The sequence below is a fragment of the Trichoderma gamsii genome, assembly GCF_001481775.2.
Source record: "Trichoderma gamsii strain T6085 chromosome Unknown Scaffold_12.2, whole genome shotgun sequence".
Classification (NCBI taxonomy): Eukaryota; Fungi; Ascomycota; class Sordariomycetes; order Hypocreales; family Hypocreaceae; genus Trichoderma; species Trichoderma gamsii.
Window position 1 is genome coordinate 322,931 of NW_020171349.1, and position 16,326 is coordinate 339,256.

Sequence of the window (16,326 nt, forward strand, 5' to 3'; positions counted from 1 at the left end):
AATCATCATGGCAATCCTCAAGATGCCAAACACTCAGCTATATACACTACGTAATTGTTTTACGCCCCATTTTTCGCTTCAAAATTTTGTACAGAAATAAAACATGTGATTTCTCACACAATAGATGCAACAAAGGCAGCAGCGGTATCTGCATCCTCAGCATATGTCAAGTGTGGGAGCAGGATGATGTCTCCACCAGCACAGATGTTGTCTCCATCGTGGCAGACGGTCAGGACCTTTGAAGCATCAACGTTGGGGAGAGCCTGTCCGTCTCTTGGATCTCCAAAGAGAACCACGGCGCTGATCTTGGAGGCGGTTGCTGCATCGAGGTGGCCCACAGCGTTGTGGACGACCAAGCTGCCTTGGGAGTAGCCACCAACGACAAGCTTAGTGTTCGGGCAGCTCTTTGTGACGGATGTGATTTGGGTGGCCCTATATGAGTTGAAAAGGTTGGTTAGACTTGTGATTTTGCAGCGAGAAAACGAATAATAGGGAGGTGACTTACAAGTCAATGCCCGGCTGGACCGCTCCAGACAGGAAACCCTGAACACTCGCAGGGTAGTTGAAGCCTTGAACACCAAGAGATGTGCTGCCAAGTGCGTTTTGCAGCGAATTGAAGAAGAAAGGTCCGACAAGTACTCCGACGTTGCCCGGGTCGCAAGTACCGCGAGCAAACAAGACGGTTACGTCGCCACAAGCCTCGTTCTCAGTTTCAGAGATACCGAAAAGATCGGCAGCAATGTCTTCACCATCTCCAATCAGATCGCAAGCAGCCGTGACGGTATCTCCAATGGGCATAATCTTGGCAATCTCGGTGAGGAAGGCATTGATTGAAGGCCAGTCCCGCTTGTTGTAGGACTGAATGACCGGCTTTGGGTAAGCAAAGGCCTGGCCCGCCAGGAGAGCTGTGAAAATAGCAGCGGATCGCATCCTGTACGATGATAAGCTGATGTATGGAGGAAGGTTATGAGTTTACTTTGCTCTTGGGATATCTCAAGGCATGAACAGAGTGAAACAGCGGATCTGCGGCAGTCTTATACTCGTCGTCTGCCCCATCTAGAGGCCTTCTCTATAAAGCACATGCTTTTCTCCACGACAAGCAGATCTGCTAGTCCCAAACTCGGCATCTTTCGACTCGATTGACGAGTAGAATCCTTCTTGTCTACACCCTTTCGCGCTCAGGCACTTCAGGTAGCGCAAGGACAAACTTCCAGATGGGGCTTGGAGAATCCTTTTTTTTTTTTTTCACGATGCGGCGCTTTTGCTGCTCCGCCAGTAAGACGACGCCCGCCTACCCCGGCGCCAATGCGGGCCCAGCGGCCATGTGCGTGACTTTGCGTACGGAGCTTTATGGTAGTAGTATCTGGGGCCGAGCACGGGGAATGTTGCATTGTCGTAGAGGTGTGAGAGATTCCTGGCCTCGCTTCTGGCTCTCAAGGATATGAGGGTATAAGCATGAAATGACCTCTCTGAAAACATCTGCACGACTGCCGAAAGAGGGTTTCAGTTTACATTAAGCTCATATTATCAACATGTAAGATTCTCACCACTTGCAGCAGATAATAATAGTGGTATTTTGAGTTGCCGGTCCAGCTCGGGAGCGAGATGATCTGGGCGATCCTGTCGCCACCCCCTTGTAGAATTCCTATTTCCTTCCATTTCACACATGTACTGCACGCGAGGATCCAAGACTAGGTATTTACATCTCACTTTGCAGGGGTCGAATGGTGTACAGCCACCCACACTTGACATCTCTTGGCAGCCTATCAACACTGCCATTCCCCTCATCGTCGTGAAATTAATTATGAAGATTTTCGGCATCACAAGCCAAACGGATTAAAGAAGCTGCAAGAAAGATTCCAGTAGTTCCAGTAGCTGTGCGCCTAGACGGCACATCCAGAGCCGTCAACACACCCTCACAACTTTGGAGTTTCCTCCCACGGACCAGTCTGGAAGCACCGCATCCTCCTTTGGACAGATTCCGGTGCCTCAAGCAAAGCCGTAGCGAGCTTAATGCGCTCATAATAGGCTTGTCCCCTGTTTCTGAGTTTTTAATGCGGGCTCAACGGAGAATTGCGCGGCATGATTGTGGCTCTTTACGATCAATCATGCAAAGTGGGATTTGAGAAACCCCCCCATGTTTTACGTTGTGAGCAGCCAAACTGGACACTCATTTGGAGCTCTGAAAGAACTTTTTCACCGCTACCATAACAATCTTTCCTCTCAGAGACTAGATATGCCAAAGGAACAGCGAATAAGCCCCTCTACGTCCCGTGCTTCTCTCATTCATCCCGCATTTCCTCTTCTGCAGCTCCGCTAATACCCCGCAAACTAGACGAACTAGACGGGGGGCCTCCCCAGAGTCGATACTCGGATGGGCAACGCGCCGGCAGATCGGCCTTTGAGACAGTCATGAGACCGTGGGGTTGGTGATTGTTATGCGCCCTGTCTAGCGGCTAAATTAAGTGGTTGGCCTCGCCCTCTTCGATTCGATCCAACAAGAAGTTATCTCCGAACCTGGAATGGAAATCTTTATGCGCCGGACATGTGAAACATCAAAGTTGTTGCCTAGAGATGGGACACTGAGGCTTAAGTGTTCTAGACAATTGGGATATCTTTTCTCGTAAAATATTATTAAGTCGTCTCTTTTTGGCCGTGGATCCATAGTGACGGTGCGGTTTTTATACCTCTTTTGGCAAGCTTGCACGGCTTGGCCGCGTCATAAGGCCTAGTTGAACATCGCCAAGAGGCTCAGACCGCAGTAAGCTTGGGAAAAGTTTTATTACCTCTATTTGGTATAAAGATGCTACAGTGAGATGCTGAGGATGAGGGATTATGGGTCTAAGTGAGGCTTTTTCTAGAACATTTGCACGTGTATCGTAACTCTACACGAATACGACTATAGAGAATATTGCCTGTTGTAGCTTGTGCTCTTTATCAAGAATGTTGTGATCAGCGTTGCGATATCTTTTACCCGGCTTCGTAGTGATGGTAGCTCAACCATCAACTCACTTCCTTGCGATACTAGACTTATAAACCACTTTCGATATTTGTAAATCCATCTCAACTCATCTGACAGCTACGCCTTTATAGTTATCATCTACATACAGGCGTAAGGCATCCCTGAAACGTCCAGAGATATAATGAACAAGTGCCGTATAATCGCCAAGCCAGAATAGATAAGCTCAGCCGTCACTCCTTGCACCATTCAATATCCGTCCATCTACTTGTCACTTATAGTAAGACAGGCTGTAAATTATACCAACATGCCAACATGCTGCCTCTGTGATTTTGTGCAGTCATCTCCGATACCTCGCCTGCTCAAAGCCAGCCTTTGCCTCCACAAGAACTGAAATAGAGATGGGCTGGATGAGAAGCAACAAGAGATATATGCTAGGAAGTTACTCTGACCGTGGCCAAGACTGTTCAATGGGCTAGGCGATGCAACATCCATGAGCCTCGGATAGCATGTGAGAGCTCAAAGCCTCAAAACCTACTGAACCACGTAAAGAATATGATTTGGTCCCATCTGATGTTCGCCAAAAGCCTAATATGATGCCCTTATCGTATGTCAAATCAACATGCCGTAGCCTCATAACCACTGAAACGTCACTCTTGTAACTCTACCACTCTCGATATAGTGCTCTTCTCATATTTCCAGCCTAACAAGGGCACATACATCTCTCGTCCCCTATGATCTGCCTTTGGCTATCTCGTTCCCCTGACAAATCCTGGTATCGGGTTATCGAAAACAAACATCGTAGATCGATAAAGAGGACATCACCACTCAATCGCGCCTATAGACGTATTCACCAAGTCATCTAGATTCGTTATTAAAAATTCTTAAAGTATACAAGCTTCATATCCTAATCATTACATCCTCCAAAAAGGGGGCGAAAAAGAAAACCCAAGGTCCAGCCTAGAGCTCACGCAACACGCACATACAGTCATACCTCATCTCATGTCTTCTGCTTCTTCCTCACCAGTCCTGCACTCAAAACATTGACCGGCGGAGTATCACCCTCACCTTCACCCTGCTTCGGCTTCTTCCTCACAAGCCCACCACCCAATACATTGACGCTGGCACTGGCGGCCTCGCCCTGTGACCCGTCCCCTACCGTATCCGACCTCTTTCTCTTAACAAGGCCAGACAAGTTGTTCACCGGCGCCGCTCCGCTATCCGTCGTTTGCTCCGCCGATGCAGCGGCGAGTTCCCGTGTTCCCGTAACGTCAAAGCCCCACCGGCTGCCGAGACCGACTTCGCTTAACCAGCGGCGAGTGCTGCCGGTGGCTTTTTCCAGCGTCGCAAAGTCCAGGCGCAGAAGCAGCTCATGCATGCGCTTATAGTCGGTCTCATCGACGATTCTCTCTCCTCGACCGTGGTGCGGCCAATAATAGTAGGCCGTCGATACGGGCTTGTCTAGGAGATAGTTGCGCTGCTTGGTCTTGATACGCGGCTGGCGCGACTTGATTGGGCCTCTGAGCTTTCGCTTAATCTTTGCCGCCTTTCGCTTCTTGGATTTTCTGCCTTCAAGCTCAGAGTCACGCTTTGATTTAGTGGGCGTGCCGCCATTTTGATCTGATTTGGATGGAAACAGTCTCCTGGGCGTAGTCGCTGGCGTAACATTTGACAGAGTTCTCTGTTTCCTGGGCGTCTCTGGAGCGCCGCTCAACGCACTGGTTACGACCGAGGCACTAGATACTGATACGATATCACTACCATCTTGCTTTGACTCGTCATCCAAATCATCAAATACGACCCAAATAAATCCCGTCATCCTCCCGCTTGAACACTCTTGTCGATATGCCATCATCTCCCAAAACATGTCCAGCGTCTTTACAGATTTCCAGCTTCCCGTCGTTTTCATTGCCTTGGTCTTGGTAACCTCGTCGTCCAGCTCATCGCGGAACCGGCACTTGGGGTCGTCTGGGAATTTGGGAATGAGACATCGCGGTGGTACCCAGTCAAATTCTCGAGAGTAGTGAGAAATGCGCTCCAGTGGATGGCTCAACGCCCAGCTAGATGTCGCGCCGGCACGACGGGGGATAAAAGCACGGGTTTCGTAAGCGTCTAAGCCAGGAATAAGCAGGTAGCCCTTGGTATTACGCCATGCTGAGAGACTGCCGCGTGGAGGCGACTCGACGATGGGGTCGAGCACTCGGCACCACCATTTGACAAGGCCACGGTCGTCTAAAACATGCTTGCCAGAATACTCGATGCTTCCGGGGAAGAGGTATTGATCTTGGGCGCGAGCAAACAAGCTGACGACAAATTGCACGTCCTTTCTCCTCCTCTTGTCGACCAGGTAGCGCACAAAGGTCGCGCAAACCTCTCGTATCGGGCTGGGAGCGCCTTTTGGTAGCTGTAGTTTGTTCAAAAATCCAGTAGAGTCAGCCTTGGACACAAACAAGGTGGTTGACCGGGCCGTGGTATATATGAAGATCTCAATGCCAAGAATCAGGACCCGTTTGCGCTGCGCAGCCTGTTCTGGCGTGATTTCGCTTGTTGGAGCATCTGATGATGGACTTTCGGCGTCAATTGAAACACTCAGAAAGTGTTTCTCGCAGTATGTTCGTTCGGGTCGCTCGCCTGGAGGCGCAGAGTAGAGCGCGTCGACTTTCGTGGGAGGTGTGGAAACGTGATGGATGCCGAATTTGTAGCCTTTCGGAAGCGCAGCAGCAAGACGGCCGCGCAGACTGGCGTCTGGAGGATCTGTAGACGCCATTTAAGTAGAATAGCCTCTCGGAAAAAGCAGAAGATTCTCCGAGGTGAATGATTTGTAAAGAAGAAGAGGGAGCAAGAAGAGAAAGCAAAAGAATGTAAGGCTGGTACCTCCCTCGAGTCGCGACAAAACGTCAGATTGAATGCAGGAGCTCCGCTGTACCTACAGCTGAGTTAGCGCTATGGGTCCGCTGAAGAGCAAGGGCGCCACATGCCCAAAATGGGAATCAGCGGGTAGATAGCGAACAGTAGGGCTGATTTCGTACATCGAATCCAACTAGGCGCCTATATCATGTCGTGCAGTGAATATGAAAGCCTAGAACCTTATGGGTTGAGTAGCCGAAGAGTAGCAATTGTTTGTTGTTGCAAAATCAATATTTTGGCGCATGTCAGTAAGATTGTCATAACTTTTGCTCGTTTTTTATGTCTATTTTATTACATTCAAGCAACACCAATGTACATTCAAGCACTGTCAATCAGACTTCTTTCGTATACACGCGTTAGCTTACTCTCGATATCAAGCATCAAATCATATTAGATTGGCGATTCAGTAGAGCTTAATGCGCTCGTCTTATTAAAACTCGGCAATCGAACAAGCATTGCAGATTTGTAGGGTAAGATCAGCCTAGGAAGCTGCTCAGTGACGCCAGGACTGCAAATCGATAAGCGATAAGATAAGATCGCAACATGCCGCCAAACACGTGACCCCGAAAATGGTCCAGATTTGTTCGATAGGCCTTCAACACCATAGAGACAGCGTCGAAATCGCCATAAAAGCCGACTTTCGTGCACAATTGATCTCACAAAGCCATGGCTCTCCAGTCCTTCCGTCCGAGCCTGGTCCGCTGTCGGCATACCGCTCGCGCCTTCGCTCCATGCGCGCGCACATTCGCAACAGAATCAGAATCAGCACCCTCAACACCAGAGTCCTTCAAGATCCCCGCGACATCAGCCAGCAATACGAAGACGAAGCCGCGATGGAGCCAGACGCCCCAAGGAATGAAAGCTCCTCTGCAACTGGATTTTGCAAAGAGCGCCCGGAACAAGATCTGGGCGGTGAATAACGATCCCACACGGCTGGACGAGGTGTACAACCGCCTGCTGGGACCGGGAGGTAGCAAGATGCTGCCGGAGGAACTCAAGTGGCTGGCGGTGACACACAAGAGCTTTGATCAAGGAAGGAGAGGATTTAACGACAGATTGGCACTGTTAGGTTGGTTATGGTGGCCTTTCTTGGACGGACAAGAAGGTTTTATGCTAAACTCTGCGTTTCTAGGACGGTTGACGATGGTAATGGAAGCAACAAAAGAGATTGTCAGCAAGGAGCCTCTTGACGGCTCAATATTCCCCGACCAATTCGACAGAACACCATTGGAGGACGATCAGTTGCTCTCGGTAGATAATCTCAACGTCATGGGACCCCGAGACATTATCGGTAAAGACAAGCTCTACCAGTTGGCCAACAACGTTGGGCTGATGGATGTAGTGCGGTGGAAGCCTCGATTGGTACGTTGACGAACTCTTCCAACGCTCCAACGACTTGACTTGTGGCGATAACATTGCTAACATGAAGAAAACAGCCCCGACGGCTCGAGGCTTCAGGTGTGGAAGTGGTATTAAACTCGGCGCTCATGGCCATCATCGGCGCCGTCACGCTGCAGCACGGATCTGCCGTAGCGGCGCAGGTGGTGAGGGAGAGGATCTTGGCACAGGTACCCAAGGATAACTAAAAAAAATCTTATAGACAAAAATGGAGAAAAAGGGGGAGAGGGCATATATAAAGAAAAAGAAAAGGGATAGCGGCGGCGGCGTTGTGTAACCATACCTTGTACTATTTATGAGGAGACGAAGCTAAGTGTTTTGAATCTAGAAAGCATGAATGCACCTGGCTATGATACTAGCAGGATGTACCATTACAAAATTCGCTCTTCTTTGGACTATCTAGTAGTGAGACGGGTGTATATGTATTATATGAAGAAAAAGAGAGCAAAGCTGCTCATTGCGATTGTATAATTATAAGATCTTGTGACACAAAGTATTAGGGGTATCTCATAGCATCAGTGCAAACTTTCGCTTCGCTATGTCGCCATCTCATCTCATCTTCATCTCAGCAGCGGTTCCTCTTCGCCTACACCACGCTCATCATCACCAGAGTCAGACCCATCAAACAGCCCCGCAAAGCCATTCTTCAGCACCCTCTCACGATGCAGCCACCCCAAGCAGGTTCCCGCCCCAGGCCCAGCCAGGATCGAAATCGCAATCATGCTTAGCGGCACCCGCCACCCGACCTCGACAAAGACCCAGTACAAGACGGTCCAGGCAATGAACTGGAAGTCGATCTCGATGAAGCCCACCGCCAGCTTGGTCAGCTCCTTGCGATCGTCGCGCTGGGCCAGGTTCCAGAGCACAAAGAAGTGCGCCGCTACAGACAGGACGATGGGCAGCGTGTACACGAGGGCCACGCTCTGCCAGTGCGACTCGTGGTGGATGTTGGTCGGGCCCGCGCGGCGTATCCTCTGGATGATGTATCGCACGCCTTGACGCACGAGCGAGACGTAGGCCGGGAAGAAGAGCCAGACGGCGATTGTGACGGGCGAGTTGTACGCCAGCATGAGGATCGAGGGGAGGTAGAAGCCCACCGCCACGGCAATGGGGATGGCCACGGCCTCGGAGTCTGGCAGCGTGCGGCCCTGCTCCTTGGCGTTGAGAGTATCACTCTCAGTTTCACTGTCGTTTTCATCCTCATCACTGCCCGCCTGCTGCTTCGCCGTCACCAGCGCCTTGGCCCTGTGCAGAAACGCCGGCACAATCACCAGCTGCCACACCATGGCGCCGCCCAGCAGGTTGAAGACCAGCCACCACAGCGTCGGCCTCGCAATCAGCGCATTCGGCCTGTTGCAGCGCCGCGCCGACTCGACGGTGCACACCGTGGCCAGCGCGCCGACGTAGGCCAGGATGACGCCCATGACGGCGCGCGACCGCAGCGAGTCGAGCGCGGCCTGGAAGAAGCTGACGAGGAAGCAGGCCGGCGTGCCCAGCAGCGGGATGCGGCTGAGGCCGGGGATGCGCGCGTGGGCGTTGCACTGCGACCACAGCAGGGCGATGTCGACGTCGGAACTGGCAAAGAGCGCCGCAAAGGTGGCGACGGAGAGGACGATGGGGATGACGAGCAGGTATTTGAAGGGCGCGGTCTGGATGGGCGGCGTGAGGAGCCATCGCGAGGAGCGCTGAGAAGGCATCTTGACTTGTTGTACCTGTTTCTTTCTTGACGCAGCTGTCAACTCTTCATGACTCTAGTTGTGAGAGTGAAGAAGAGAAAAGGGGATAAAGAGAGACAGGTGAGAAGGAGATGAGATGATGGAGGTCAAGAGATTGAACGAGGGCCGTGTGTAGCGTCACTAACACTAACAGGAAGCTCAAAACTGCTGGATCGAGGCTCAGAGTCGCATTCGCTGTGACCCGGCAGGGCCTGTAGCGGGGCCCAGCGAACCCTGCAAGTGCCTGATGGAGACGAATGGCAGCGGCTGGCGCTACACCAGCATGGGCGGGCAGATGATCAGATCACCGGGCCTCAATAATTTTTATCTACTATGGTGTCTTAAACATGAGACAGATGAATGGTCCAGGATCTAATAAAAGGTGAGTAAGATGTTTAGGAACTCGGACTTCCGGGTGCATGCATACATTGCATGGCATTGCATGGCATTAGCATCTTACTTGCCTCGCCTGATATGCCTGCTATCGATGTTAGTCCCCGATAGCGTTGCATCCAGCAGCTGGCTTCGGAACTGTCACCGAGCTGTCAATGAGGCAATGCGCCCTGAATCATGTATCCAGTAGCTGGTGAAACTAGAGCAATACGAGCAAAAGAGCGTATAAGTGAAAGAAGACAGGATAATAATCCGAAGATCATGGTGGGGTTTTCGCTATAAGAGCTACCCCTCATCCAGTTGAGCCGCCAAGTTATCATGATGATATAAACCGCCACGACTTCATCTCTTTTCAAGATTCATTAATGTAAAACTCCATTCATCAGTACAACATCACCATCACCATGGCCTCCTTCCCATCCTCCTACGACGCCTCCTCCCCCAACGAAGTCGCCCCGCCCCTCCCTTCCGCCCCGGCCCTATCCATCGGCCCCTCCTCCGTGCTCCAGCCGCCGCTCTCCCGCCGCGGCTCCGGCCCAGGCCTCGTCGTCCTCCTGCCCAGCAACTCCTCCGTCACGCCAAAACCCGCCGCCGTCGAAAAGCCACTCGACCCGGAACCCCTGCAGAAATGGGCCGAGGAGGGCTTCGCCGTCGTGGCCATTACGCTGCCGGCGAATGAGATGGAGGAGCTCACCGGCGACGACGCCACCGTTTCAGACATCGTGAACCAGATTCGCGAGGGCGTCGAGGCGTTGAAGGCGCATGACGCAGTCGACACCAAGGACAAGTTTGGACTCATCATCTACGACGGGGTCATCGTGCCGTCGCTGCTGCTCGACGCCGAGCGCCTACAGCAGCATGGCATCGCTGGCATCATCACCTTCTCCGAAAGCGCCCCCACCGTTGCTTCTGTGCTCCCACTTCTCTCTCACGCCAGCATCCCTCCGCCACCTGAACTTTCAGAAAACGACGCTGGCAAAAGTCTCGACGTCAAAGTGTATTCGTACCCGGGCACGACTCCGCACTTTGTCTTGCCGTCTGCGGCGGCGTACGACAACGCTTCTGCCAGCATGGCTCACACGCGAAGCTTGGTGTTTCTGCGGAAGCATCTCGGCGGGCCTCATTTTGATCTCGAAGCTATCTGGGAAGAGCACTGCTACTGGGAGTTTGTGGGACGAAGTGTTGCCAAGACAATGGCTACCATGGTTGTGAGTTTATTCACCTTTCCTCTTAATAGATGTCCGATATAGGCTATTAACATGCAATTATAGGCGGAGCCATATGTTAATCACGTTCCTACAGTGAGTAACAAGATTCAACATCATACATCTAAAATGGAAACTAACCTGTGCATAGATGACAGGAGGTATTGGCCGCGAGAAACTGACCGCCTTCTACCGCGACCACTTCATCTTCTGGTAAACCCTCATCTCCCACATTCAAAGTAATCCTCACTCACTCAATCCAGCAACCCCCCCGACACGACCCTCAAAACCGTCTCCCGCACCATCGGCCCAGACCGCATCGTCGGTAAGTCTCATCAACCCCCAAAATACAAGAAAGAACATATTAACAAAGTCCAGACGAATTCATCTTCTGCTGCACCCACACCACCGAAATCCCCGCCCTCCTCCCCAAAATCCCCCCAACCAACAAGCCCCTCGCCATCCCCACCGTCGGCATCATCAACATCCGCGGCGACCGCCTCTACCACGAGCACATCCTGTGGGACCAGGCCACCGTGCTGCGCCAGCTGGATATCCTGCCTACGCATCTTCCCTATGAGGGGAGTCCGATCAAGCTGCCGGTTGGTGGAGCTGAGACGGCGCGGTTGTTGCTCGATGAGCGGGATGGGAAGAGTAATGAGATGATTGAGGGCTGATGACCACACAAACAAGATGCAGTAAGAACAAAGGAAATTTTTTTTCCCCAAAGCATTGGTTATCATGATGGTTTGTTATTTGTGAAATTATGTCTGCGCCTCTTCTTATGCTGATAGCACCAAACGGACTCATACAAGTCCAATTAATAATATACATGTATTTTAAGAATGCTCATCCCCATCATCCCATCATAACCGTATCTCAAACAAAACAAAACAACAAAAACATAGTACAGTAAATCATACAATCAAGAATGAAACATCCATCATCCCCTTTGAACCTTCCTCAACTTCGCCCCTACCTTGATCCTACTCACCGGCGCCTTATTCATCTCCGGAATCTGATACCCCCTCTCCCTCTCCAGCCGATGCCTCTCCCAGAAATCGCTCGTCTCCGTGCTCAAGCTACCATTTGGAGCTCTGTCCTCCCCTCTCCCAGGCCCTCCTTGCCTGCGCTTCCCTTCCCTCCTCGCCGCCAAACTATCCATGTACTTCATCGTCCACTGCGCCACGGGTCTCCCAAAAATCTCGTAAAAGAAGCGAATCGCTCCTCCATACTGTCTCCCGATCCACTTGAAGAAGCGTCGCGCGTTGGTACTCCACGCAACGATGAGAGTCACCACGATTAGAATCACACTCGCTGGGATGCCAATCACGGCAATCGTCCGCAGCGGCAAATTGTCGCCTCCTCCCCATTCGCGCGTATTCATACCGAATATTCCCGTAAAGAACTGAAGCGGCAGAAATATGACGGTAAAGGTCGTAAAGATCAATACGCTTCGGCTCTGTGCGCTGGCTAAATCAGCGTGAAGTCTACTCAGTCGTACTTCGTCAACTTGCGCCTGGCGTTGCACCATTTGCAGCAACTTGTCGTATTCGTCCCTCGTGTTCTTCACCCGTCGAATCATTTCCTCCGTCACGTGTATATATTCTCCCAGTCGCTTCAGCGCCTCAACGAGGAATCCTCTTCCATGGACCGTGTGAGCTCTCATCTCGGGGCGATTATAGATTGTGTGCATCGATGAAATCACTTTAGTCTGTCTCTCAAAGAGACCCAGTAGAGTTGCCAATTCGTCCTCAATATCTCGCAGCTCCAATAACGCCGAAGTGTTATCCCTATTCTCCTGTTCGGCTCGTCGACCTTCTTGTTTATGACGTTCCCGAATCGAGCGAGCTTTATTCTCGACAGGCTCATAGTCAAAAGCCTTGTCACGAAACCCCTCTGAGCGGAACTCTTTGAGAGATGTGGTAAGTTTCTCAGTCTATAAGGCGTTAGTAATATGAAGCGCTCAAATTCAAGCAATAATTCGACTTACCAAGACGCTGATGGCTTCTTCAAAGATGCGAAAGACCTCCAAATCGGGATGAGAAGCTCTGTCCAGAAGAACACTCACCGCATGCAGAGCTGCTAGTGCCGCCAAATCCAAAGAGCTATCACAGAGGCGCGTGAGATCTACATTGACATCGTTGAAGATGCTATCACGCAAATCTGCCTGTTGGTACAATGGCCCCTCGATAGGATCGCTCTCACGCTTGGGAAAGAATGAAAGCAGCGTATCTATAGCATGTTAGCATGAAACATATGAAGGTGATACAAGGCATTAGTCCTCACGAGTTGAAATAGTCCAGATCCATAACTGATCCACCATCAGCACATTCCCATTCAGCACGTCCTTCTCAGCCTCTTCATCCCCGTTCTCGCCGCCATTCTGTTTGTTGAGCCTCTCCCGCCAGCTCCCTGTTCTGCTTCCACCAGCATTTCCACTTCCAGTCCCGCTCCCATTTCCGCTTTTATTACTGCTTTCTCCTGATGCGGAGCCACTGCCCGAAGTCTGGCTATACAATCCCCTGTATTCAGCCACGTCGTAATATCTTTCCTTTGTCAACTTGTACAGCATTTGGTCGTCATCCCGAGACCGTGTATCTCTAATCGATGGGTACCCATATTGGTCCAGCGTGCGTCGGCAGTTAATTGGCGGGTCATGCCCCAAGAACTCCCAGACAACTTGTAGTTCCAGGGAATCCGACTTGGCAACAGATTCAGGGACGGGCCTGGCCCTCCCATGAGCCAACCGCTTCGCAATGAGTTCGCGTCGGCGAATGAGTCTCTTGTACGAGTCAAAGTGCAGGTATGGGAGAAACAGACAAACATACATCTGGTCGTCCTCACCAGGTGGTGAAAGGGAGCGGCTGGTCACTGAATGAGCCCTTGGAGATACTACAATAATATGTAAGTATTCATGATATTAAGATGGAGGATTCACAAGTTTCACTTACACGTTCGAGGCGCTGTAAAGTAACACCCCGGCTTCGCAAAATGCGCATAATGCTGCGAGTGCCTTCCACGCGTATGTCTCCTCACCCAAAAATCATGATTCGACAGAGCTGAAAAGTCCCTCTGGTAGGAAACCTGCAACGTCTGAAGAACAGCCTAGTAGTAACATTCATTAGTCAGACCTTATACATTCACCAACCTCTGACATTAGCTCAAGAAAGTGTAAACTTACAGTCACCCAAGTAGGGTTATTAAACGGCAAATGAATCCAAACAAACTTCCTCGCCTTGGCCTCCGGCTTCATAAACGCAGTATGAACCACCACCCCGTCATCCACAATCACAGTTTCGCTCAGCCTGTGGCCCCTCTCCTTTGCCATCTTCCGAATCGCAAGAACGCTCTCAGGCAGTTTCGGAGACCCCTCCAGCCCACCGTCGTCGTCATCGTCATCGCTATCATTCTCATCTCCAATCAGAGCCCTGTCAAACGTACTTCGACTTCGCGCTGATAAAGGAGGAAAGCCACGATACCGAGGGGGAGATGATGCGCCGCCAATGTCACTGTCCAGACTCATAGACCGGCTGAAGGATCGCCCTACCCTACCTCGCAAAGGAGGCGAAAGACGATCAATGGCGAGCTCCTGGTCTAAGCTCGCCCGCATAAGGGGCGAGGGTTTTCGAAAAGCTGAAGTTTGCTGAGGAGGCAGCGAGATGGGCCGAGAAGGAGGCGTCGAAAGCGCAGCTGCTGCAGGCCGTGAACGTATCGCTGACGGTGCGGATTCTGTACTCTTTCTAGGCCTTGATAGGCCTATTGGAGGGTCAACTGGTAGAAGCATGGGCGACGGCGGCGGCACCGGCAATACCGAAGGAAGGGCAGCAGTTTGGTCAACCGAAGGAACCATATCCTGATCAATACCAAGGGCATTCTTTACCGTCATAGGATCCGGAGGAAACTCAACAACCTCGGGTGGTCCCTCCATGTCCACCAAGCCCGTCCTCCCTCTCATAGCAAGAAATCTGCTCTCCTCAGGCGGACCCTCCGACTCATTCAGCCTCTCACTCAGACATGCCTCCGGGCCTTTACTCATAAACTCCCTCAGCGGCAGCCTCGTCGACCAGGCCCTCACCGTCCCATCATCAATCCCCGCATCGTCAAAAAAGCCATGAACCTCCACCGTCACCTTCTGCTCCAAGTTGAGCATCCATTTCCCCGCCCTCGCATCCTCCCGGGCATTGGAATCTGCCTTTTCGATATGCTCCGCCAGCTGGCGTAAGAAGAGCCGCAGCGTGTGCACGTTGTGTCTCCCAAAGGACGCAATGTTGGCATGGTCGCCCTGCAAGGGGAAAATGCGCTCCTGACGCATCCCAAGAATGGCAGACTTGATGGATGTCAGGGGGGCCGTGAAATAGATGTCTCCCGAGTTGGCCGACAGTCGAGAATCGATTGTCTCGTAAAAGGTCCATACGCGGAGATCGTCGGATATGATTTTGAAGTCCTCGTCCACATGAAGGAGTAAGTGGTTGGCCATGCGTAAATCATCCGTAAGAGATGCCGGCAACGGGGTTGAAAGTTGTAATAGCTGCTGGATGCTCGACGCGAGAGTAGGCATGGCAAAGTAACTGGATCCTTGATGCGGCGTTCCTAATAAACCATCATTAGCATCATCATCACTCTAAAGCCTGCAGCGATCGCCGTCACTCACCAAAGAAGGCAACGCCATAACACTCCCTCAATATCCCCTCATACTTCGCCTCCCGACTCGCCCTCACCAACGCCATCTTCACCACCAACCCCCCAATACTATGCCCAATAAACAACAGCGGCCTCTCCCGCTTCTCCCTCGCCCTCAGCTCCTTCAGCTCATCCAGCAGCGCAACCGCCAGCTTATTCAGCGTCATGCCATCCACAACCTCCGGGTGCTCGTACAGCAAGATCCTCGCCCTATTGGCCTCTCGCCGAATGCCCTGCCTCACCCACGACGGGCCCTGTCGCTCCACCTCATGGACCTCCACATCCCGCATCGACGGCGCGCCAAAGTATCGTCCCATGAGGCCATCTCGGTTCCAGCTCCGCAGGGGATGCCCGCCGGGACACGGCACCGTGACGACATCCACGCTCGTCTCATCGTGTGTAAGTTCGCCCTCAGGGTCGATGGTGAACCGAGTCCGCGGCTGCTGGTTTTGGCCGTCCCTAGTCCCCGACTTCTCAGTAAATCTCTCGCCCGCTCCAGGTTTCAAATCAGTATCGTCGGTATCCGTGAATATGCTTGGTGTTTTTGTCCTGCCAGATCTCCTTCGCGTAGGTGCAGGAGGAGCAGGCACGTCCAGCGCGAAGCTTGCAGAGGCCCGCCGTATCGGGCCGCCGCGGCCGCCACGAGCCATACCTGTCCCTCGCTATAATTACAGCGGTCTCAGTTGATGCAGCGGGTTGATGTCAAAAGTCAAGCAGCACGGCACTGGTTATAAGTCAAGCATCATCAAGCTCCCAGCCAGCGCAGACGTTCTTGTTATATAGCGAAACAAGCTCGATAAAATAAAATATGTAAAATTAAAAGAAATCACGATCAAAGTCAAAAATTCCATCGCAGCAAGCATAAGGTACGCATCACCTCGTATCCCCACAGCCCGCGCATCACATTCTCAACTTACACGCGAAACCGAGCCATCACCTGCTCGCTACAGCATAACGCAGCCCAGCAGCAGGAAACCACCCAAGCAAGGCATCTTTCTCCATCAAAGCACATTGATGCGCTATTACGCAAACCCCTAGGAAGGCAAAATTGTCATCAAATGCCATG

The 16,326-nt window shown here is 51.8% G+C and overlaps 6 protein-coding genes across 6 annotated transcripts; 2 read left to right on the forward strand and 4 right to left on the reverse strand.

The window, feature by feature from the left end:
• Positions 1–113: 113 nt before the first annotated feature.
• Positions 114–930, reverse strand: TGAM01_v204285 (cutinase; the record flags this gene model as incomplete). The annotated part of the gene is made up of 2 exons (XM_018808578.1): positions 114–432; positions 506–930. 2 exons carry the CDS (start codon positions 928–930, stop codon positions 114–116), a joined length of 744 nt encoding a protein of 247 aa, XP_018658234.1.
• A 3,029-nt stretch (positions 931–3,959) lies between these two features.
• On the reverse strand, positions 3,960–5,726 carry TGAM01_v204286 (H3 K56 histone acetylation protein KAT11; the record flags this gene model as incomplete). The annotated part of the gene is made up of 1 exon (XM_018808579.1): positions 3,960–5,726. One exon carries the CDS (start codon positions 5,724–5,726, stop codon positions 3,960–3,962), a length of 1,767 nt encoding a protein of 588 aa, XP_018658235.1.
• An 806-nt stretch (positions 5,727–6,532) lies between these two features.
• On the forward strand, positions 6,533–7,452 carry TGAM01_v204287 (hypothetical protein; the record flags this gene model as incomplete). The annotated part of the gene is made up of 3 exons (XM_018808580.1): positions 6,533–6,935; positions 6,999–7,228; positions 7,303–7,452. 3 exons carry the CDS (start codon positions 6,533–6,535, stop codon positions 7,450–7,452), a joined length of 783 nt encoding a protein of 260 aa, XP_018658236.1.
• A 372-nt stretch (positions 7,453–7,824) lies between these two features.
• Positions 7,825–8,961, reverse strand: TGAM01_v204288 (hypothetical protein; the record flags this gene model as incomplete). The annotated part of the gene is made up of 1 exon (XM_018808581.1): positions 7,825–8,961. One exon carries the CDS (start codon positions 8,959–8,961, stop codon positions 7,825–7,827), a length of 1,137 nt encoding a protein of 378 aa, XP_018658237.1.
• An 815-nt stretch (positions 8,962–9,776) lies between these two features.
• Positions 9,777–11,254, forward strand: TGAM01_v204289 (carboxymethylenebutenolidase; the record flags this gene model as incomplete). The annotated part of the gene is made up of 5 exons (XM_018808582.1): positions 9,777–10,580; positions 10,644–10,673; positions 10,729–10,790; positions 10,841–10,902; positions 10,956–11,254. 5 exons carry the CDS (start codon positions 9,777–9,779, stop codon positions 11,252–11,254), a joined length of 1,257 nt encoding a protein of 418 aa, XP_018658238.1.
• A 266-nt stretch (positions 11,255–11,520) lies between these two features.
• TGAM01_v204290 (hypothetical protein) lies at positions 11,521–15,910 on the reverse strand (the record flags this gene model as incomplete). The annotated part of the gene is made up of 6 exons (XM_018808583.1): positions 11,521–12,516; positions 12,571–12,812; positions 12,867–13,472; positions 13,532–13,685; positions 13,762–15,170; positions 15,232–15,910. 6 exons carry the CDS (start codon positions 15,908–15,910, stop codon positions 11,521–11,523), a joined length of 4,086 nt encoding a protein of 1,361 aa, XP_018658239.1.
• Between the last annotated feature and the right edge of the window lie 416 nt (positions 15,911–16,326).